Source organism: Malus domestica, chromosome 10 (genome assembly GCF_042453785.1).
Source record: "Malus domestica chromosome 10, GDT2T_hap1".
Taxonomy (NCBI): Eukaryota; Viridiplantae; Streptophyta; class Magnoliopsida; order Rosales; family Rosaceae; genus Malus; species Malus domestica.
The window spans coordinates 41,888,510-41,912,202 of NC_091670.1; the positions used below are offsets into that span (position 1 = coordinate 41,888,510).

General features: G+C 40.7%; 3 protein-coding genes and 1 long non-coding RNA gene across 4 annotated transcripts; 3 read left to right on the forward strand and 1 right to left on the reverse strand.

Annotated features, from left to right (window-relative positions):
- Positions 1–420: 420 nt before the first annotated feature.
- LOC139188436 (uncharacterized) lies at positions 421–816 on the forward strand. Its single transcript, XR_011571859.1, has 2 exons — positions 421–654; positions 746–816. It is a non-coding gene; the product is annotated as an uncharacterized lncRNA (long non-coding RNA).
- Positions 817–3,280: 2,464 nt separating this feature from the next.
- Positions 3,281–5,494, forward strand: LOC103408306 (receptor-like protein 3). The gene has a single exon (XM_029109330.2). The coding sequence runs from the start codon at positions 3,281–3,283 to the stop codon at positions 5,492–5,494; it is 2,214 nt and encodes a 737-aa protein (XP_028965163.2).
- A 954-nt stretch (positions 5,495–6,448) lies between these two features.
- Positions 6,449–19,656, reverse strand: LOC103419280 (RNA pseudouridine synthase 6, chloroplastic-like). Its single transcript, XM_029087582.2, has 9 exons — positions 19,404–19,656; positions 9,172–9,300; positions 8,804–9,058; positions 8,646–8,727; positions 8,416–8,531; positions 8,278–8,332; positions 7,993–8,104; positions 7,342–7,511; positions 6,449–6,868 (listed from the first exon to the last, which is right to left on the reverse strand). Exons 1-9 carry the CDS (start codon positions 19,634–19,636, stop codon positions 6,590–6,592), a joined length of 1,431 nt encoding a protein of 476 aa, XP_028943415.2. The 5' UTR covers positions 19,637–19,656; the 3' UTR covers positions 6,449–6,589.
- Positions 19,657–20,351: 695 nt separating this feature from the next.
- Positions 20,352–23,427, forward strand: LOC103412529 (N6-mAMP deaminase). The gene is made up of 11 exons (XM_008351074.4): positions 20,352–20,584; positions 20,696–20,766; positions 21,166–21,257; positions 21,341–21,400; positions 21,503–21,736; positions 21,820–21,896; positions 21,997–22,066; positions 22,145–22,258; positions 22,672–22,738; positions 22,853–22,957; positions 23,042–23,427. The coding sequence occupies exons 1-11, from the start codon at positions 20,508–20,510 to the stop codon at positions 23,164–23,166; spliced, it is 1,092 nt and encodes a 363-aa protein (XP_008349296.3). The 5' UTR covers positions 20,352–20,507; the 3' UTR covers positions 23,167–23,427.
- Positions 23,428–23,693: the final 266 nt, after the last annotated feature.

Sequence of the window (23,693 nt, forward strand, 5' to 3'; positions counted from 1 at the left end):
TCGCCGATAAAAAATAAACACGTTAATCGATACTTAATTAATAATATATTAATCTACAATCACATTATTTAATTTATAAATTTAATCTCTCTGCCATTATCCGAACAATAAATATAAAAAACATTTGAAAGTGCCATTTTAAAAGTACTTCCAAATGAACTCTATGTTGAGAAGTTCTTGTGTGCGGTCATGTGTATGCACTAAAATAATAAAAATAATGTTAGGAAAACTAAATTTTAAAACTAAGTAATATGTCACCGATAAGAAATAAACACGTTAATCAACACTTAATTAATAACCTATTAATCTCCAATCACATTATTTAATTTATAAATTTAATCTCTGTACCATTACCCCCCAACAATAAATATAAAACTGAATTAGTCGGACAATTGAAAACTTATCAAAACATAAAACATTATAGGCTTTGTCTTCTTTCTACCGTCAGCAATCAGCATTGACTTGGCTTGCTTATCATGTCATTGACACAGCTCAGATGGAGAATTTCTATTGCTTGAAGCTAAACAGGTCCAGGCAGCTAAAAGCAAGATAAGAACAAAAAGAAACAGAGTTAACAATGGAGGACTGGCTGTCAATGCCAAATGTGGAACTTCACGCTCACCTCAACGGATCCGTCAGAGACTCCACTTTACTGTTACTTCTCTCTCTCTCTCTCTCTCTCTCGCTCGCTCGCTTTGTTTTCAGGAAACACAATCTAATCTCTGGTGTTTTGTTTTGTGTGCAGAGAACTTGCTAGTGTTTTGGGTGAGAAGGGTGTCATAGTTTTCTCAGATGTGGAGCACGTTATTCGGAAAAGTATGCTCCTTTGTCATCGAAGATTTTTCGGCCAAAGCCCCCTTCATCGTGGGTGCGTGAGGCTTTTAGCTTTTACCGAAAATGTTAATTGTTTTGCGAGTGCATTTTCGTATAAGAATTGCATCCACACTCATCATAACATATTAATTGAATTTATGGAGCAGTTTGGACAACAACCTCGCCCCCAAGTGGACCCTTGCAAATAAGAATGTTATATAGTAATGATGATGGTGATGAGACTTGGGGGTTCTTCCTCACAATAACTGTATAACATACCGCAACACTGGAAAGTTGGACAAATATATGTCTCAGAAGTTCAAGTGAATTAATGTTTTCTTTTGCAAATGGGAATATATATGCGTATATATATGCTTGAATAAGAGGTTCAGTATCAGAATTCCTTAATGTGATCATCGTATTATATTTTTCTTGTTGACATTCTAAGTTATTACGTACAATACAAAAAGTTGCTGCTATATATATATTTGTGCTGCCAAATTATTATGAAAAACGCCATTGACGGATAATTTTTTTATTATGCTTAGAATACAGGTAGCATACCATGTTTCATTACATAAACGAAGAGAAATTTTATTTTTTAAGTTGTTAATTTTTTAATACAAGTATCTCACCACTTGCATCACTAGTGACACGTGGTGTACCATCCCATATTCCGTTCACATTGAAAATCTCTTCTATTAATGATACGACTTTTACTTGAAGATGCGCGGTCCACATTCCAATGAATTATAAACATTATCTAACAACGTATGTCTAGCTAGCAAAATATCTAAAATTAGAATCACTTAGTATTATAATCTATTGGTATTCTTTCACTTACAAATAAAAAGTATTAAGTTTAAATCTCAAAATTAATGAATTCGTAACCAATTTATTCCTACATTCTCTCCGTACTACGAGGGCTAGTATCGCAAAAGGCCGCAACTCAAACATTCCATAGGCAATCTAACTGCTTTACATTAAAAGTTTCTGTCCAACATGCCACAAGAAATTTGACTCTGAAACAAGTCGAGTAACAATATACGTACATACTGAGATTGGCCAATTGAAACTTTTGATAAGTTGGATCTTAGTGTCACTAACTTTTAACATTTCGAATATCTTTGTGAAAATTTTGGAAATTCTCAAATTGTATTCGTTCATAGTATATTGTGTGATCAGAAATCATTTTAAATATTATATTTTAAAGGGAATTGTTATTAGCACTCCAAAAATCTCATTCTACACTCCAAACTTTTTATATTAGGAAAGAAAAATACCCTTGTGAGGAGTGTAGAATGAGATTTTTTGAGTGTCAATAACACTTCCCATTTTAAATTAAATATAAATAGTATTTGACAAACATTGACTGCACAATAAACGATGAACGAATACAATTTGAAGATTTCCAGAATTCTCCTCCTAAAACTCCAAACCAAAATATCAAACCTCGCAAGATTGGAGAGATTGAACATCTCTGCAGAAATCTATCAGGTCATGCAGAATCCCAGTTTCGCTATCAAGTCGTCATTTCTTGTCATCATTTTGCATACAATGATTTGACCAGCTATTGAATATTCAAGTGTGTGTAAGTAAATAGTAACAATAATCTTTTAACTTTAACTTAATTGAAACAATGATCCCTTAACTAAAAATTTATTACCATTGGTCCCTTAACTTATTGAAACATGCAGTTATGGTCCTTCAACTAAAAATTGATTACCATTAGTCCCTCAACTTTAATCCAACTAGAGTAATGGTCATTCAACTTTAACCTAATTGGAGCAATGGTTCTTCCAACATAACTTATTTTGACAAATTCTGACGAAGTTGTCGAAAATGACCATAACTACACGTTTTGATGAGTTGAAGGACCTCAATTGTTGCAATGGTCATTTCAACATAACTTATTTTGACAAAGTTCTAACAAAGTTGATGAAAATGACCATAACTACATATTTTGATGAGTAAAGAGGTCAATGGTAATTGAAGTACTTTTTGTATTTAATTTTAAATAAAAAATTCATAATAATTTCTAACCGTACAATATACAATAAACTGATAAAATAAATCCTCACAAAAAGAATACAAATCCCTGGACCCACACTTCCTTGTCTTGTGATGAGTTGTGATTACCACATATTCCCCTTGATTTATGGCAGCTGATTGTGCCTTGTATTTGGTGTTTCTTTCCCTTGATTTGAGGAGAAGTTGAGGTGTGTTGTCGGCAGTCCATGCCCTCCCTCTCAATCCCATTCTCTTACATGTCTTTGTATTGTAACCTTGTAAAGATCTTATTATGAAATATGCACCTTCCAACACGCATAGCAATTTCTACAAATATGCACCTTCTAGCACGCATAATTTTGTGTTCCGATGCTGTTTCTACATCTTTTTGTCTATAAAAGCAGTATACACCTTTTGAGAAATCTAATATACTTGTATGCCACTTTCAACAAGAACCATGGCGGTGCAGCCTAATCATCTAACTAAATCATATGTCCTCCCACTTTTCATCTTGATTATCACAAGCGGTATTTCTACAACCCATGCTGCTTGCAGCAAAATGGACCAACAGTCTCTTTTTTCTTCATTTGATATCGCTTCTTCTAGTTTAAACTGGTCTTCCAACGATTGTTGTCGATGGGACGGCATCACTTGTGATATGGCTGGTAGGGTCACCCATCTGTTGTTGCCCTCCAAACGCCTCAAAGGAGTCATTTCTCCATCTCTTGGAAATCTCACGCATCTCTCCCACCTCAATCTCTCCCATAATGTACTTTCTGGTCACCTGGAAGCTGGATTCTTTCTGTCCTTTGGTCGCCTTCAGATCCTTGATTTGAGCTACAACCTTCTCTCTGGAAAACTACCGCTATCTCCACCGCCAAGTTGTATCCGAATAGTGGATTTGTCCAGCAATCAATTCAACGGAACAACTCCATCATCGTTCCTCCAGCGTGCATGGAATTTGAGCAACTTAAATGTCAGCAACAATCTCCTTGAGGGCCAAATACCATCTTTCAACTGTTCTTATTCTCCTTTTGTTAGAAGCTTGGATTTTTCCCACAATGATTTCAGTGGCATAATTCCCCTTGGACTTGGTAACTGTTCAAAATTGGAGCTCTTTCGTGCAGGCTTCAATAACCTTTTGGGGACACTTCCAGGTGATATTCACAAGGCTCGAGCACTTGAAGAAATTTCGTTGCCTTCCAATAAGCTTTCCGGGGCCATTGGTGAGAACATTGCCAATCTTACCAACCTCGCAATCCTGGATCTCAACTTTAATCAGCTGAGCGGTGCACTTCCTCTTCATATTGGGAAGCTCTCCAGATTGAAGCTCATAATCCTCCATTTGAACAATCTAGAGAGTTTTCTGCCTCCGTCTCTGATGAATTGCTCAAGCCTTACAGAACTGAATCTAGGATTCAACCAATTGGAAGGAGATCTCTCTGTGCTTAATTTCTCCAAACTTAGTCAACTTATTAAGCTTGACCTAATCCATAATCACTTCACCGGTCCCTTGCCAATAAGCGTTTACTCATGCAAGTCTTTGATAGCACTTCGACTGAGCTTAAATGATCTAGAGGGACAATTACAACATGAAATTCTTTCTTTAAAATCCTTGTCTTTCCTTTCGCTTTCTAATAACAGATTGACCAATGTCACAGGGGCAATAAAGATATTGAAGGATTGCAAAAGTTTAAGGATACTCCTTTTGACAAATAATTTTCTAGGAGAAGAAATGCCAGATGGTGATCTCATGGTTGATTCATCTGGGTTCCAAAATATCTCCATTATCGCTTTGTCAAGGTGCCAATTGACAGGAAAAGTTCCTGTATGGCTGTCGAAGCTCGAGAAATTGAAAGCGTTGGATCTGTCTTTTAACAGACTCACGGGACCAATACCTGGTTGGTTGGGGACTCTTCCAAGTCTATCCTATATAAAGTTGGATGGTAACTTCATTTCAGGTGAATTTCCAAAGGAGCTTTGCAGACTACAAGCTCTCAGGTCGGAAAAGGCTGCAACTCAAACAGGTCACGACGATTTAGAGCTGCCCCTCTACTACCAAAACTTTAATGGGCCTGTAGTTACGTTACAGGTCAAGTATTTGTCCAACATATGGACAGCAATCAGCCTCAGCAACAACAGTCTAAGTGGCAATATACCCCACGATATTGGGCAATTGCAACTTCTCCAGCGACTGGATATTAGTTTTAACAATTTGTCTGGCAACATTCCACACCAAATCTCGAACCTCCGAAACTTGGAGACATTAAACCTCTCAAGAAACCATCTTTCAGGTGAAATCCCAGCATCACTATCAGGTCTTAATTTCTTGTCTACGTTTAGTGTTGCCTACAATAACCTCCATGGCCAAATACCATTAGGCACTCAGCTCCAAAGCTTCGATGCTACTGCCTTTGAGGGTAACCCGGGACTTTGCGGTTCCCCGCTTCCAAATCAGTGCCAGAAGAAGAGTCCAGGTGATAGTGATACGACTAAGGACCAGGAAGATGTACATGACTCTGGGAATGGAATTCCATGGCTTCAAATTTCAGTGTCTCTTGGTTTCATTGTAGGGTTTTGGGGAGTTTGTGGCCCTTTAGCTTTGAGCAGGTCATGGCGATATGCATATTTCAAAATTTTCTCCAATGTTGTAGATCGCTTTGTGCGTTAATCAAATGTACTTTTCTTTGAGGAATAAAAGACTTATTAACTAATACATATTACTGCTGTTATGCTGCATCGCAACAATCTAATATATATAAGAGCGTTTGATAACCATTTTGTTTTTAGCTTTCAGTTTTTGTTTTCACTTTTTTGAAAACTATAATTTTGATTGGTAACATTGAAAACTAAAAACTACTTCCTTGAGTTTTCAAAATTTGACCTTGAATTTTTACTTTTTAACTTTTAATTCCAAACACGGTTTCACTTTTAAAGGCTAAGTTATTTAATTTCTTAAGACATAGGTCTTTTGTTTCTTATTTTACTCTCGGTGCCATTTCGAATACAAAGAAGACCAAGACATTAAATAACGCAATAAACACGACTTTGAATTAGTTATTTGCAGCTGTCATGACTTGTATTACACGATATGATTTATCTTTGTTCTTCTTCTTGGTTTTACACCTGTACTTTAATTGGATTTCGATCCCGAATCCAATGTAATTAATAGGATATAGATTTGAGACTTCAATCCGACAGTTCGTTAATGATTCAAATCTAGTATCTCTTATGATCCGATAATAATCCGATTCGGTAGCCCAATAGTCCGTTTCCATTCCGACGTAATACCATGTTTTAATCATTTTGGGATTTGTTAGGGTTTTGTGGGAGTTTTCCACCACTCATGAAGCTCAGTTCGTTAGGTTCATGGGCATTCGCTGTTGGGTGATTTGGAAGGAGTGATGCGATGTCTATATGTTTGGGGAGAGTATTGTCCTCGCCCTGCTGCGTGATCAAATCTTTTGTACTCAAAATGAGTTTATAAACACGTGTTAGGTAATAATTGGGGCCACAAAGAGGTCACACCCACCATGAGTGCATAAGATTTGATCTGGCCTGCTGCGCCCTACAATGGTTATTTAAGGTTGCTGCGCCATACCATGGATGAGGTTTGAGAGAGAGATTACCAAAATACAAGGGCAGGTATATCTGAACTTATAAGCTAAAGTATGTCTACATTGTACCTTGTAATTATAGAAATCAACCATATGATACAGGCAGAATACCATACCATGCAATCGATCGGCATCCACCTCTTCTGACTTTATTGGCACCTCCACCAAGGAGCTCCAGCCTCAAAAGTGTACTTCCCATCATCCCATGATATCTGACATGCTTGAAGACCAATAGCAACACCAGGTTCCTTCCCATGCTGTGCACTCCACTCTTCGATCGCAACTTCTTTATCAGTTACATGAGTATAATGCTTCTTATATTTGCCAAACGGGTTCCGCCCAGGACTTGCCATTTCTGCAACTGCAGCTGGCATGTACATGGAATCGCCAACTATTGGTGCACGAAGCGCTGCCAGTTGTGCTCGAACCTGCATCGTCAATGTAGTTATTTCCAAAGAAATTATCATTATCTGACCTTACTTGCAACACAAACTATTAAGAGAATCGTCGATATTCTTTTAACTCCTAGTTCCTTAGAATCCAATGACATAACTAATGGAAACAGAATACGGTAACCATGTAAGATTCAAGTTATACATTCCTTGTGCCAAAGAACGAGAAGTCAAAGTTTTTAGATATTTAGTTATAACTCATCTTCCCAAAATCTTGAATTCTAAACTACTGAAAATCTTATTCCTTTCGAAATATTATATTCTTGAAGCAGCAGGATGTCTCCTTTTATTTGAGCCAATTTAAAGCCAATATTAATAAGACCATATCTCAGAGCTCACAGGAAAAAAAACAAATTGAGAAAATGATCACCATCTCGCTCCAAATCAGAGTCTGAAAAGAAAATGAAACTAATTGAATTAATGTATCAGTATAGATTTTTGCTCCTAACCTGATGAGTCCGCCCAGTCAGAAGGTTGATTTTACACTCATATGCATATTCTTTTGAAGGCCACCCACAGTCTTCAACACAATATTTCTGTTCAACAACAGAACTTGGCCAGGGAACCTCCTTGCGTTCCATGACTTCAAGTTGACACAAACTCCACCGTTCCATGAAATCTGCGTTGCCAATAATTGTTTAGCTTCATACAGAAGGAGTTTACTACCAAGAGTAAAAATTTTACAAAGTATATTTTTATTCACGAAGTTTGTTTCTTCAACTGTGGTTGTGAAGATGTTACATCAAGTTAAAGAAAGCTTTCTATGGGTGGGCTTCAATTAATTAAAACTTTAAATTGGCTTTTAAAACAGCTATAAAAACCGAATGCCTGTCGTGAAATTGCTTCAAACAACGGTCATGTCCTGTCTATTTGAATCATCCCACCAAATGCCTGTCGTGAGAAATAATGGTTTTTAGTTCTGCACACAAGCAGCACACACTGAAGGTGTCATTTCAGCTCCAAATAGGAAAACAGAAAGAAAAGATATTGGCAAAACAATGTGGTGAGGATGTAAATCCTTCAAGGCACTTGACACATTCAAAGTGCAACTCCTCAAACACCAAACTAGTCTCTATGCAGTGCTTGACATAGACTATTACCTTCTGAAATGAGTCTTGGAGCCATGTTAATTGGACGCATGTAGTGAGTAATTGTTCCAATTGGCACAGGGGCAGCGGCAAGAGCAAGATAATGCTTCTTCACCTTTTTCTCCTGGGTGAAAGAAAAGATAAATAAACTTAATGACCTAAAGAAAACAAACTCCATGTTGGAGGGAAGTAATAAGGAACCCCTCAGCTTCTGAGTTATCACACTCCGCCCTCCCCCTCCCAGTAATTATGGCTATCAAAATTATGTATGCCAACGCATGAAATTGCAAAACTTACTCTGATTTTTCCGTGAAAAACTGAGCAATACTCCTTGGTTCTAGCTAAGACAACACTGCAAGTGAGTGAGTACCATTACCCTCTCTGTCTTGAGTCTCAACAACAAGAAAGACAACAAACTAGTATAATAGAACATACCACCCTTCTGTACAATTATCTATCTGATGTGTAGTCATCAGGGGTGTTGTTAGTCCCAAGGCACGAGTGGCAAAGGTTGCACAACTTTCTTCGATGTTGTCTGTAGTTCCTCCTACCTGGACAAAAATTGTTATTGAATCATAGTTGATGTAAGCAACTAATTAACTACTCAAAAAACATTTGATAGTGCCAGATAACAGATATCGAAATGTGTCTGTAATGATACGTACTGTTGTACCAGCAGGTTTGTCCAAAACCACGAAATCATCAGTTACAGCTACAATTCTTGATTTCCAGTCAATTTCATAGCACCTGATCAAAATTTGATGTGAACAAGAATAACACTAGTAAAAATTATAATAAGGACGCGTAAAACATTGTGTTTTACCTAGGAAAACGCTTTGGGTGTACATGAACACGTAAGTAGGTTCCAGTTTCAACAAATTGGTCTGGATGTGTTATGCGGAAAGTCTTCTGTGCTTCTCTTATAGTTTTTCCTTTGATGGAAGCTCTATCTTTTAGTACTGATGGTGCTGTAACTTCTTTAAATACCCTCATCTGCTCTGGGGTTGCAGTTGGAGGAGGCCGTGGACAGACAAGGGCATAATATACAGCTCCAAAATGGATGAGATCTGCAACAAACCTTCAAAGAATGAAATTTTTTTTCTATTTATCAACTCGAACTTGATAATGACGGAAATCATATGCCATACATCAACAAAAAAACAATTAGAAGACAAAAGGAGCAGAACTCACTGAAGAGGAAGATCCAGAACTTTGCAGATATATTCTAGTACAGGCCCCCCTTCTGAAACAACCAAGTGCTCGATTCTTGGCGGTCCATTGTCTGAGGGACATGGAAGCAACCGAGTATATTCAGGGTAGCTGAAAGAAGATATGATATCAAAGTCGGCAAAACCATAGAACAAAAAATGGCAGAAACGATAGCTGAAAGAAGATATGTAACATTTTGTTGTTGGCGACAATTATATCGACACATTATCCATCACAATGATCAAAATAAAAAAACTCTAAAACGATAGAGATTCAAATTTTCATTTCCAGATTCTTTTGCTCTGCTCATTGTTCGTGGCAGGAATTTCCGCTGGGGATGTTTCCTGGCCGACGAGCACACAGCTCCCCTGGAGGTTGGCGCCGGTTGAGGGCTGCTGTCGGGCTTCTGCTTCGTTTCTGGGCGTTGTCGGGCAAGTCTCGTCGGGCAAGACTCTTCGGGCAAGGCTCTTCGGGCAAGGCTGAAAGAGAAGGACAGCGTTAACTTTGAGAGGTGCCTTTGTGGGGCCTTAGGTATAGGCCTTGAGGCTCACAATCAAGGTTAACATTTAGGTGCTCAGGCGTGCCACTGCCATCTTTAGCATGGCAGATGTAAAATGGTTGTCGTTCTTTCATTGTATATATATATATGTATCCAAGAAACCGTGTTAATTATAACAGGTGCCTTTGTGGGGCCTTAAATGTAGGCCTTGAGGCTTCCCATAAATAACTAAACCAGTACTCGAACGCATCATATGTATTCTTGTGATTGTAGGAGTCTTCTAACTATTATATTTCTGATTACCCGAATCCAAGGAATAGAACGAACCCAAATGGGTGCCTTTGTGGGGCCTTAGGTGTAGGCCTTGAGGCTTCCCATCAGAGTTCATTCTTATGCTTAGACTCTTAAGATCGCTGAATAGGATGAATCCAAATGGATGCCTTTGTGAGGCCTTAGGTGTAGGCCTTGAGGCTTTCCATTAGAGTCCATCTCATGCTTAAGCGTTCTATGATAATCATGATATAATAGAAAGAAAACTAGAAGGTAGGTCGATTACTTGCGCCCCAAGTAACTTCGGACTTCTCGTTTATCAAGGATTGTCGTGGATGGGTTAAGTCTACATAAAGTTCTTTTTTATGCCTTGAGGCCAAGGACTTTTAAACTAATCAGATTTACATGCCTGCGGGCTTAGAACTTGGATCTGATTTAAGCATTGAAGATGTGTTTAAATCGGATCCAAGTATTGAGAAAGCTTTGTCATCGTGATTTTGCTAGAAACAAACTTGCATATAACTAAAAATATACAACATAGTGCTAGACTTTAAAGAAAGAAAAGACAAAGACAGCGCAAAGCAGGTCGGGCAAGATTAAACCTTATCAATTAAGGCTGGTCGTCTTGCAGGTCCCTATCTTTGTGGTTCTGTCACAGGTCTGAAAGCTTAGAGGTGGAGAGGGGAAAGGAGAATACAAAAAGGGTGAATCGATACTACAGCAAGTTAGAGCAGGGTAGCAGAGCTATTACAAAGTTTAGGAGAAAAGATTATCCCGAGGGGGATGAAAGCTTGGGCTGACTACAGCTTCATTTTGAAAGGCAAATCTGGCTTTTTGAGCAGAGTTTGTGCTTTTGTTTATTTGTTTGAGTGTCCTTTTTCCTGTCTCCTCTTCCTCCTTTTATAGACTACTCGGTTTGGCTCCTGTAGCGACAGCTTTGCCCGAATGCGGTCTGAGGGTGATGACTTATCAGCTTTATTACATGTAATGCCACCATAAAGTACTTTATGGGCTGTGCAGTCTGATCAGTCTACACCACTTGGTCCTTGGGTAGGTAGGCAAGTGGCCTTTGTGAATTGTGTCAAGTCAGAAAAGGCCATTTCCTACCTTCCCAAGTTTCGGCTGGGTTTTGATCTTCTATTCCTCCAGTCCTCCTTTTGGGCCGACTCCATCCTTGGGCCTAAAGTTCAGTTTTAACCCAAACAGTGCCCCCTTCAATTGATATTAAACCTGGAATTCCAGGCGCCAATATTAATTGAAAGAGATTCCTTATTATACCCACGAATACCTTGCGATTGAACTTCTGCGATTGGAATCCTTCTGCGAAAAAACTTTCCTACTTCCCTACCATTTTTCTCTATTACCCGACAAGGTTGCATCTTTATCCTCTTTCTTTCTTTTCTTTCTCTATCTTCATCAAATGACTTCAGGATCCAGCCAAACCCCACCATCTTATGAGTCCGGCGACGGAATCGCCACCCTACGCCGTCTACTCAACAGGCTGCATCGCCCACGGGCAGGTTTGCATTCTGAGCTTTTCTTTGAGACGCATGGGGTACAATCATTGGGTCCCGCCTGGATTTCTCGGGTCCCCTCAGTAGTGGAAGACAACATGCCCAGGGGAAACTGGTTTTCCCCAAATCCCTATTTGGCTGGGTCGGGCATCTCCTCCTCGAAATGGTCATCATATCGTCGAGGATTTCCCTTGATGAATGATCTCACCTGGGCCCAATGGGTTGACGAATTAGAGCCTTCCTTCAAGCAGAAATGGATGAATAACGGTATTTATGAACTGCTCAAGCTTTCGAAGACTTCCATTGTCCCCAAGCCCGAATTGCTTGCTTCTGCTCTCCTCTTTTGGAATACGGGCACAAATACCTTCGATTTTCGTATGGGCCCCATGTCTCCCACCATTCTTGACATGGCCCAGGTCTTCGGGTTGAGGCCGTCGGGCAGGACAGTAGATGTTTCTCAAGATTGGGTCCCGTCTTCTACCACCGGGAGCTCGAGTTCTTCTACAACCTTCCTTCCTCTGAGCTATAACTCCGCCACTTTCAAGAGTTATGGGACCTCCTTTAAAGGATTCATCCCTTTTGTGAAGGAAAATTTTGGGGTAGGCTCCCCTCGGGCTAACAAAAATCAAGAGCATATGTACTTTCTCCTTTACTGGCTCAACAAGCATGTCTTCCCCAACAAATCCAAGGGAGTGAGGGTAGAATGGATCCCCTTGGTGGAGGTTCTTCATAATTTTGATGATGTAGCCACATGTCCATTTCTTCTCTCCCACCTCTATCACCTTCTTTTTGAAATGACTCGGGATGAGCCCTTCGAGACCAACTTGAATGGACCAATCTGGATGATACAAATCTGGCTGCAATGGTATTTTCCAGAATTTCGAGCTGCCAATCTAGAGTTTCCAGAGGGTGTGGCTCCTGCCCGAATTCTAGCAGAAGCTCCTCCTACAGACCATTCCACCTTCGCCTGCTTTTACTTTTTCAGAGTCTGCAGGACTCGATCGGATTTGGAATGGGGTGCGTCAGTTTTGAGGAGTTACCCTTGGTTCTCCGACCAAGCCTTCCAAGATGCCCCTGGTGAGGATGCTACCTCCTTCTGTAGAGAAAAATTTATCAGTTGTATTCAACCAAGAGACTTGGCCTGGGGGGTTCGGGGCAATAGATATGATCGAGGCTTGGAGGTGTACCATCCTAACTTCTGCAGCCGGCAGTTAGGATTTAGGCAAGCTATACCTGTCCCATTCTTCGACTCTGTTCATTGTGGCACCTTATTCCGGTTACAAACCCCAACTGAAGTGACATTCCGAGCCGCCCGACGCAGCCTGGATGTAATGAGTCAAGCAGCCCGACATTCCGTTGTTCTTAATTTTGAATGTACCTCGCTGTTTTCATCTTGGTGGGAGGATAAATGGGCTAGAAAGTATGGAGGAGACTTGAAGGCGAATCACGATCGCATCTTCAACCAGCTTTCTCTTAAATCATATCCTGGCTCGGGCGAGCTTGCAAATTGGAAGGAGATGATCAAAGAGAAAAACCGGTTACTTCTGATAGGTATATCTTCTTTCATCTGATTTTGTTTCTCCTCTGATGTCTATCTTTCCTTACTTTTGCTTGATTCTGCAGCCCTAGTGGATATTGAATCTGAAGCTATTGAATCAGAGAATGACTCCGCTGATGCTGCAATTCTTCATGGTGCTGCCGCAGAGGCCGAGAGACGAGAAGCTGGGGAGGGGACGGATATCTCAGAATCCATTGGGGATTCAGGAGCTGAAGGAACGCCTAGGATAATCACTAAAGCCCCCAAGCGAAAGAAAGCAGCCATGACTAAAGATTCAAACCCTAATCCTGCACCTCGTCCAGCAACCACACGACCAATTCTCACTCGAAAGAGTAAGCGGGCAAGGATTACTATTCCTCTTGAATCATCAATCCCATCTGCTCCAGTTCCTCAAGCATCTAAAAGGCCAATCCTTGCTTCTAAGGAGGAACCGCTAAGAGCTGCTATGCTTAAGAAAGCCGAAGAACTGCGAAACACCGCCCTTCGAGAACTCGAGGTATGGCTGATATTATTGTATACTTTCTTACTTTCATACAACCCTGAATTTGATTACTCTGATCAGGCTGCGAGAAATGAAATGCTCTCTTCGCCCAAGGCTTCTCCACGACCTGCCCGAGAGAAAAATCTTTCCCCCTCCCAGACCAATCCTGCTGAGGTACTTTCTTTCCTACCTCTAACTCTCCAATTTTATGGATCTAATGGCTAAGGTCTTTTCTTTCTTCCTATTTGTTTTCCTAGGCTGGTGCATCTGCCTCTTTGCCTAGTCATGGACCACCTCTGAGATCTATGACTTCTTCTACTGCTCTGGATGCGACCCCTTCCTCTCAATTCGATCCGTCCACAGGAGTTATATTGCACTTCGTGGATGAGGATGATCCCTTGGTAAATTATTGATTCCTCCTTGAAATTCTGCGCATTGCTACCCAATTAACTCTTTTTTATGTTTCCTGCAGCCATCTTCAGTATATGAGCCACCTCCCTCACTAGTGGTCTCGGATAAAGAACCCATAGTTCCTGAGATCCCTGTAGCTTCAGATGCAGCGATTTCGCAGGCGTTTGCTCGCCCGATAGTTGATGAACCTTCTTCTCCTCCTCCAGATCAGGCTCAGGTACTGGAATGTTTTCTTCTTGCTTCTTCCTCTGGTGACCCTTTTGCTAATAATTACTGCTTTCTTTGGATATATCCAGGATGCAGGTACAGGTTCAGGCGCAGCTCATTCCCCTCCTGCTGGTGGTGAAGAACCTTCTCCCCAACCCAGAGTTAGTACATTCTCTGGTGAAACTCCGGGGCTGAGTCAGGTAAACTTCTTCTCTCCAGAACCTCATTTGCTTCCACCTGTATTCAGATTATCTTGACCGAGTCTTTTGGTTTTTGTAGCAAGCTTCAAAAGAAACTTCCCCTCCTCCATTAGCTCGTAAATCAAAGCGCCCCCATCCTCATTCATCTTCTGGAGGTATTGGTACTTCCCCTTCTGGAGTTGAGCAGACTAAATAGGCAGAGATTACCCCCTCAATAGGCATTGTCTCATCGGAGAGAACTATCACGCCAGACCCTCCTCCTTTCTCATCCTCTGATCCTGCCAAGCTGCCCAAACTCTTTGAAGCACTCGGGCGGCTTGAGACGCGGTTGAAATCTTCAACGCAGCCTTCAGCAACCTCCATGTCTTTGGAGCAAAAGCAAATCTTTCAGGAATGGGCAAAGAAAGAATTCACCGCATCATTTAGTCTCAAGGCTCTTTGTGATCTTGAGAAGGTCATAACTGAATTTTTCAAAACTGGTCGTTTGTCCAAGCCTCAGCATGATTCCTTTCTCTCTTTCTTCGAGAACCTGAGGGCTCTGAGGGAACAATACCAGAGAGCGGATAGACAGGCTAACCGGGCAAAATGCTTTATGGAAAAAGAATCAAACTCTTCTACCCAAGTTAACCGACTGATGGAAGCAAGCATACAGACTAAAGAAAGAGTTAAAGTGGTTTCTTCTGAAATCCAGAAACTGGAAGAGCAACTGATTGCCCTTAAGACGGAACAAGCACTTCTTCTAGACAAACTTGAACACCAAATCGAAGGGGTAGAAAAGGCAACCTCGGAGTTAGAGCAGGCCAAGTCCGAACTTGTAAACAATCATACTGCCTTAGCCGAACCTAATAGAATTTTTACCATCATGCGAACATACCATTCTAGAATAGTCACTCTTTGTAAAGATGTAAAGTTTTTAGAATAGAATGATTTGTAACTCCCTTTTTATATTGGAATGGATATGTAATTTGCTTCCTGCTTTGCTTTGCTCGAACTGGTCTCGGGCAATTCTTTGCCCCCTTGTCTCCTTGCTTTTCTTCTCCACCTTTATTGTTGACAACCTTAGAATCTGTCCCTGGTCCTCTGGTCCCCTCATGGCACTCTTACTCAGCTGATGACCCCGGCTTCTTAAAAATGAGGTTGATCATATGGATAGGAGCCTCCAGGAAAGGGTTAGTATCCACCATCATACTGGCTTGGGGTGAATCAAGCAATAGCTTTCCCTTCACTATAAGATCTTGTACCCAATCTCTAAACTGGACACAATTAACTATAGAATGGTTGAAAGTATAATGCAGCTTGCAATACTTTTTCCCCCTGAGTTCCTCGGGCTTGGGCATCTTTTTGGCACTGTCGGGCAAAATTACTCTCGCCCGCACCAACTCTTCATAGATCTCCGGTGCCTTGGTTAAATCAAACGAATAACTCTGATACTTTGGGAGCTTCATGGGGACGAAACCACCATCATTCATCACGATCTTCTGATCCTTGACAGGTTGGACTAATCCTTTGATTGTCAATGGTTTGAAGGGTGTAGTCATCTCAGCAGCACATACTTCTATATTTTCTTCCTCACGACCATCCTCGTGTTCGGGCCTGGTTTCTCCCACCTCCACATGGTGAATAGTAGCCTTGCTTTTGTAGAAAGGAGGGACTTTGGAAGTGTGCTTCACTTGCTGTTCCTCTTACAACAACCTCTCGTACTTCGTGGCAGCAATCACGAGTTCTTGCAGCTCACTGAACTATGCATCATAGAACCTTTTTCTCAAAGGTAATTTTAAAGCCCTTTGAGCAATGGATATGAGCTGTGCTTGATTGACGGGGAATTGGCATCTCATCTTGGTCCTCCTGAACCTCATCATGAAGTCTTCCGTGGATTCATGATCGTATTGTTTTACCTCCACTAGATCATTGATGGTCAATTCTGGCTCTATCCTGTAGAACTGTTCATGAAAAGCCATCTCCATTTGCCCCCAGTTGGCAATAGAGTTGGGGGGTAATAGAGAATACCATTGAGACGCCAGTCCTGCCAGCGAATTTCCAAACAACCTCAATTTGTAGTTTGGATTGTCCTCATACGCCATACAGTGATTGGAGAATTTGAAAATATGGTCTCTGGAAGACACACTGCTGTCTTCACCTGTGAAGGTAGGGAATGTGGGCATCTTGAAGTTGAGAGGGAATGGATTTAGCTCGTCGATATGTTCAGGATACGGCTTCTGGTAAGTAATCCTGAATACTGGGCGAGCCCGCGGCTGGGCGTGTTGAGTCACCGTCCTTCTTAACTCAGCCAACTCCTCCCTTAGTTGCTGAGTGGCTAAATTATCATTATAACCGAGGATAGCTGATCCAATCTTTGGGCTCCAGTCATTGCCCGCATTTGTTTCTCTCCTTGGTTCGAGCCTCCTCCAGTTAGATCCTCCACCTTTATTGACCATCGGGGGTGGTCTATAGGGTGGAGGTTTATATGATGCAGTAGTGGTAGTAGTAGTAGTGGTAGTCTCCTTTCCACTAGTTTCTCCCATCATACCTGGCATTTCGTACCTCATCCTTTCTTGTTCGTTCTGCCCCCTATTATTAAATGATAACAATGGGAAACTAGGAAACTCTTTTTCCGGGATCGGCTCCATCACTGGTTGACTTCCCTCAGGAACTACCTTTTTCTTTCCCCTATCTCCTGTTTCCTCTAGTAGTGGGAATAAGGGAATGAATGGCTCATCTCTCGTGATAACCTGGCTCATTCCACTTCCTTGAGCACCCTTTGGAGTAGAGAACTCCAAATCAAGCCCTGTGAGCATACAAAGTCTGCTTACTTCTCCCTTTGTTTCTAGGGAGATCATTTCCATGCTTTTTAACACTTGGATCATTGTAGCTTGTAGCTCTTCATTGCTTCCCTTTCCTTGTGATCTTTCAGATGCAGTCGGGCTATCTGGAGCCACCTGTCCGGATGGAGAAGAAGGATTTTCTGATCGTTCTGCCATTTGGAGAAGACCTTCCTTTGGATTCTTTTTATCAAGTTTATGGTTCTTCTTTTTGGATATGCAAGATCTGGAAGTTTGGATCCCACCGGGCGTGCCAAAACTATGTTCGTGGCAGGAATTTCCGCTGGGGATGTTTCCTGGCCGACGAGCACACAGCTCCCCTGGAGGTTGGCGCCGGTTGAGGGCTGCTGTCAGGCTTCTGCTTCGTTTCTGGGCGTTGTCGGGCAAGTCTCGTCGGGCAAGACTCTTCGGGCAAGGCTCTTCGGGCAAGGCTGAAAGAGAAGGACAGCGTTAACTTTGAGAGGTGCCTTTGTGGGGCCTTAGGTATAGGCCTTGAGGCTCACAATCAAGGTTAACATTTAGGTGCTCAGGCGTGCCACTGCCACCTTTAGCATGGCAGATGTAAAATGGTTGTCGTTCTTTCATTGTATATATATATATGTATCCAAGAAACCGTGTTAATTATAACAGGTGCCTTTGTGGGGCCTTAAATGTAGGCCTTGAGGCTTCCCATAAATAACTAAACCAGTACTCGAACGCATCATATGTATTCTTGTGATTGTAGGAGTCTTCTAACTATTATATTTCTGATTACCCGAATCCAAGGAATAGAACGAACCCAAATGGGTGCCTTTGTGGGGCCTTAGGTGTAGGCCTTGAGGCTTCCCATCAGAGTTCATTCTTATGCTTAGACTCTTAAGATCGCTGAATAGGATGAATCCAAATGGATGCCTTTGTGAGGCCTTAGGTGTAGGCCTTGAGGCTTTCCATTAGAGTCCATCCCATGCTTAAGCGTTCTATGATAATCATGATATAATAGAAAGAAAACTAGAAGGTAGGTCGATTACTTGCGCTCCAAGTAACTTCGGACTTCTCGTTTATCAAGGATTGTCGTGGATGGGTTAAGTCTACATAAAGTTCTTTTTTATGCCTTGAGGCCAAGGACTTTTAAACTAATCAGATTTACATGCCTGCGGGCTTAGAACTTGGATCTGATTTAAGCATTGAAGATGTATTTAAATCGGATCCAAGTATTGAGAAAGCTTTGTCATCGTGATTTTGCTAGAAACAAACTTGCATATAACTAAAAATATACAACATATTGCTAGACTTTAAAGAAAGAAAAAACAAAGACAGCGCAAAGCAGGTCGGGCAAGATTAAACCTTATCAATTAAGGCTGGTCGTCTTGCAGGTCCCTATCTTTGTGGTTCTGTCACAGGTCTGAAAGCTTAGAGGTGGAGAGGGGAAAGGAGAATACAAAAATGGTGAATCGATACTACAGCAAGTTAGAGCAGGGTAGCAGAGCTATTACAAAGTTTAGGAGAAAAGATTATCCCGAGGGGGATGAAAGCTTGGGCTGACTACAACTTCGTTTTGAAAGGTAAATCTGGCTTTTTGAGCAGAGTTTGTGCTTTTGTTTGTTTGTTTGAGTGTCCTTATTCCTGTCTCCTCTTCCTCCTTTTATAGACTACTCGGTTTGGCTCCTGTAGCGACAGCTTTGCCCGAATGCGGTCTGAGGGTGATGACTCATCAGCTTTATTACATGTAATGCCACCATAAAGTACTTTATGGGCTGTGCAGTCTGATCAGTCTACACCACTTGGTCCTTGGGTAGGTAGGCAAGTGGCCTTTGTGAATTGTGTCAAGTCAGAAAAGACCATTTCCTGCCTTCCCAAGTTTCGGCTGGGTTTTGATCTTCTATTCCTCCGGTCCTCCTTTTGGGCCGACTCCATCCTTGGGCCTAAAGTTCAGTTTTAACCCAAACACTCATTTTCTCAGTAACCGAACAAAGTGCTTCCAAATTCGACCAGTTTAATCCAAGCCTCACTTTCAACAAATGGACACTAAAATTTCAGAGCTTCCATTTCCATTACAAAGAAAGAATTTGGTATACTAAAACGATATAGATTCAAAATTCCATTCCACATTCTTAATTTCTGATCATTTTCTTGGTTACCAAACAAACGGCTTCCATGTTCGACCTTCATTCGACCTCTCACGTCCAACAAATAAATACCAACAATTAAGCCAAAATCTCAGAAACCCAAAATCAAAAACAAACAAAAAAGCATCAAAGTCGGAAAATTTAAGGTACCCATTTGCAGAAGAAATGGCAGTTGGCTGCGAAACGTCTTGTTTCAGGGACTGACGTGCAGATTTTCGTTTATTCGAACTCCGAGAAAACCATGCCACCTTAACGTGCATGTAGCTGTTGGAGTGTTCACTGAGAGCAACGTGGGTGAGTGCTAACGTGCGCACAAGGGCCGTCGGCGCACTGAAACTCCGGCACCCGTTGGCCAACATTAAGGAGAAGCTCACCGGCCCCATCTTCTTCCTCCGGAGGCTGAAGCTTTGAGTTGATTTTAACTGAGATTTTGATTTCTGCAAGCCGGGTTGTGGGTCGGGTTTTTACAGAGTAATGGACCGCGTTCAAAAGCATTATCCAAGCTCGATCGAGTCCACTAGTGATTGGGCCTGTGTTACCCAACCACCCTTGAGTTGGGCCCGATGAAGTTCTTAGGCTTTTTTTCTACCCTCTAAAATCTCGTTTAGAAGTGTATTTAAAATAACTGAAAATGCTTTTAGTGAAAATATTTTTAGAGTTTAAAAGTATTTGAAACATTTCCAACAAAAAGCACCATAAAGTCCTTCAAGTGTTTTTCCAAGATTCACTTGCAGTTTAACTAACAATTGGTTCCAAATATATTTTCACCAAAAACACTTTTAGGCATTTTAAAAGTACTTCCGAACGAGCTCTAAATTGAGAAGTTCTTGTGTGCGGTCCACTGTATGCACTAAAGCAATAAGAACAATGTTAGGGAGCCCAAATTTTGAAACCAAATTTGCAAACCAAATGATGTATCACCAATAAGAACCAAACACGTTAATCGATACTTAATTAATAATCCAATAATCTACGACCATATTATTTGATTAGTAAATTTAGTTAAAAAAAAATTGATCCCCTAAAATTATCCAAACAATAAATACAAAACTGAATTAGTCCGGACCGTTAAAAAGTTACCGAAACAAAAAACATTATGGGCTTTGTCTTCTTTATACCGTCAGCAATCAGCATTGACTTTGGCTTGCTCATCATGTCATTGACACAGCTCAGATGGAGAATTTCTACTGCTCGAAGCTATACAGGTCCAGGCAGCTAAAAGCAAGATAAGAACAAAAAGAAACAGAGTTAACAATGGAGGACTGGCTGTCAATGCCAAAGGTGGAACTTCACGCTCACCTCAACGGATCCGTCAGAGACTCCACTTTACTGTTACTTCTCTCTCTCTCTCTCTCTCTCTCTCTCTCTCTCTCTCTGTGTCTCCCTCTCGCTTTGTTTTCAGGAAACACAATCTAATCTCTGGTGTTTTGTTTTGTGTGCAGAGAACTTGCTAGTGTTTTGGGTGAGAAGGGTGTCATAGTTTTCTCAGATGTGGAGCACGTTATTCGGAAAAGTATGCCCCTTTTCTCTTTCTTGCTTGCTTTCTGTTTGGTTGCTGGGAAAATGTAGGGTCAAGAAGGAAAATTTAGTCTTACGATTCTTACCCATCTTAAATTTTACATCTTTCATGCCTTGTATTTCTAAATCCTCAACCAAAATGTCCCCATTGCATGTCAATTAATGCTTTTTTTGTGATTTTAGCAAACGCGGGTTAGGTCAGTTGGGCAGGGATTCCCGCTCGCTTGCACCTGAGTTCGAATCTCTATTACTGTAGTTTAGAATAATTCCCGTCAATCAGGGTAGTTTGAAATTTTTTCAGTTTATTTGTACTAGGACATGTGTTTTTTGAACAATGTAATTTCAATTCTTTCTTGAATTCTAACATTGGAAATATGTCTGTTCTTGCACTCAGATGACCGTTCTTTAACCGAAGTTTTCAGGTTGTTTGACTTGATCCACATTCTTACAACTGACCACAAAGTTATCACAAGAATTACGAAAGAAGTATGGTAACTTTCGAATTTGGGTTGTCTTTACTTCCAACAATTCCATGTCGATACTTGATACTACATTTTCCCCCGACACAGGTTATTGAAGATTTTGCTTCTGAGAATGTTGTGTATCTGGAGCTAAGAACAACTCCGAAGGTGGTTTTCTAAAATTAGCCAACTGCGTGAATTACTCAAACTAAAATGATAGATAGTATACATTTGATTGATTATGATAGTGATGTGTTTCATTCTATTTAGAATAATGCATCAATAGGAATGAGCAAGCGCTCTTACTTGGAAGCAGTACTGGAGGGTGTAAGGGCTGTCAGTGCAGTTGATGTCGCTTTTAGGCCTCAAAGTTCTGATGTTGGCAGTCAGAAGAATTCTTCACTTATAAACCGTACATGTAGCGGAAGTGCAAGAAAAAAGATTTATGTTAGGCTTCTTTTGAGCATTGACCGCAGGGAAACCACAGAAGCTGCAATGGAAACTGTAATGTGATGAAATGTATTATGAAGAAATATTTGAGCACATGCATTTTTTTTAAGTTTGACTAGTTTTGTCATTTACTGTAGGTAAAGCTTGCTCTGGAAATGAGAGATTTAGGGGTAGTTGGTATTGACCTTTCTGGAAACCCGATTGTGGGAGAATGGTACTTAAAACACTATCCTGAGTTTGTTGCAGAAGACTGTTTCATTTAACCCAACTATGGTACATGTACTTATATGAATATTATATTGTTTCTGTGGCAGGGTTACATTTTTTCCAGCCTTAAAATTTGCTAGAGAGCAGGGTCTTTATGTAACCCTTCATTGTGGAGAGGTGCGTTTGTTCTTCTAATGTCTGCAGCGTCTGCCCTTATGATCGCCCTTACTTGTTTATTTCTTTAAGTGCTTGTAGGTGCCTAATCCAAAGGAGATACGAGCGATGCTAGATTTTCAACCACAGAGGATTGGCCATGCCTGTTGCTTCGAGGAAGAGGAATGGAAGACTTTGAAATCTTTAAGTATTCCGGTGAGATAATTGTGCAATCAGTCATTATGTTGTATATAACTTTCCTTACCACGGAATTCTAGATATTTGTCTTTCTGACTGCCATAGGATGGATGCCAAGGAGACGTCCAAAATATGATTCGGTCTGGTGTTTCTGGCAGTTCGATCAGAATATCCTTATGAGGATTCATAAATGGGATTTAAACATCAATGCTAAGTTCTTATTTCCAAATAGGGTACTGAGTTTTTGGTCAGTTCCATCTTTGCTTATAAACACATGAGCAGAAAATGTAGATAATACTTTTAGTTTTCTCGTTTTTTATGTTCGTTGTTGTAACTTTTACATTGTTTCCTTAAAATTGTTGACAGTTTGAGACTTTTAGCGGGTTAGAATGGCTAACTTCTTTGTATCGTCATCATTGTTTGTGTTTCAGGTTGAGATTTGTTTGACGTCCAACATTAGGACTAATACAATTCCGTCACTTGACGTACATCACTTTGGTTAGGCTTTCTGCTTCCATTTATCGTGGCTTAATTATCTGAAATCAGAAATACTTTAAAAATATTGTTAAATTTTCCTTCTCCTAAACAAACGTCTTTTGTTTGGTGATGCAGCTGATCTGTATAATGCAAAACATCCTTTAGTCATCTGCACAGATGATTCCGGGGTGTTCTCAACTAGTCTTTCCAACGAGTACAACCTCGCTGCTGCTGCGTTTGGTAGGTCTGATTTCATTGGATCTTGTAACGTGAATTAAACTGATGGCTGATAACGGCTGCTTGTTTGTTTTCTTGACTTCTTAGGACTTGGAAAGAGGGAACTATTTCAGCTAGCAAGAAATTCAATCGACTTTGTATTTGCTGATGATGGAGTGAAGAGAGAATTGAAGGAAATCGTCAATTCCGCTGAAAAGAAGCTAGATCTATGATTTACCATTGCAGTTATAAGGCATGCGTAACTGCACGTAGTATAGTTCCTGGCAATCCCCAGAACTACTCATTTCCGCCAGCAAAATTCGTTCCTCAACTGCAGCCGGACACCAACTGATGTGCTGGAATTCAACACTGCAGATTTCTCATCAAGTTATTAGAGTGTCCTAGTGTAGTCAGAAGTAGCTGGTAGATTTTCAATGGTTCATCTTTGCTTTGAATAAATTTACAATCTTGATTGAATATAACGAATTTCGCGACGGAACTTTCTTATAAGTGAATTTGTTTCTCATGTTTGAAAATGGTGTTTCGGGTCGCCATATGAACAAAAATTGCAGAGCCATCAGCCATGGGAAATGAATTGAAGAGAAGGTGAGTGTATGGTGCTTTTTCCATTTTACTATGTGGACATATTTTTTCTCCCTCAAGAAAGCAACATTTAGGTGCATGAAAAACTCAAGGCACGTTTTAGTAAAATAAGAAAGCAACGAGGAGCGACAGGATCAATTGCATACAAGCACGTCGA

What these genes read in the sequence shown, in the direction of transcription:
- LOC103419280 (XM_029087582.2), bottom strand. Translation starts at nt 19,636, where the DNA reads ATGGGGCCGGTGAGCTTCTCCTTAATGTTGGCCAACGGGTGCCGGAGT. An exon ending in GCCATTTCTTCTGCAAATGG is followed by an intron (nt 9,301 to 19,403) that starts GTACCTTAAATT and finishes ATCTTCTTTCAG; the next exon opens with CTACCCTGAATATACTCGGT. An exon ending in TCCAAGACTCATTTCAGAAG is followed by an intron (nt 7,512 to 7,992) that starts GTAATAGTCTAT and finishes TTGGCAACGCAG; the next exon opens with ATTTCATGGAACGGTGGAGT.
- LOC103408306 (XM_029109330.2), top strand. Translation starts at nt 3,281, where the DNA reads ATGGCGGTGCAGCCTAATCATCTAACTAAATCATATGTCCTCCCACTT.
- LOC103412529 (XM_008351074.4), top strand. Translation starts at nt 20,508, where the DNA reads ATGGAGGACTGGCTGTCAATGCCAAAGGTGGAACTTCACGCTCACCTC. An exon ending in GGAGCACGTTATTCGGAAAA is followed by an intron (nt 20,767 to 21,165) that starts GTATGCCCCTTT and finishes TCTTGCACTCAG; the next exon opens with ATGACCGTTCTTTAACCGAA. An exon ending in TGAAATCTTTAAGTATTCCG is followed by an intron (nt 22,259 to 22,671) that starts GTGAGATAATTG and finishes TTTGTGTTTCAG; the next exon opens with GTTGAGATTTGTTTGACGTC.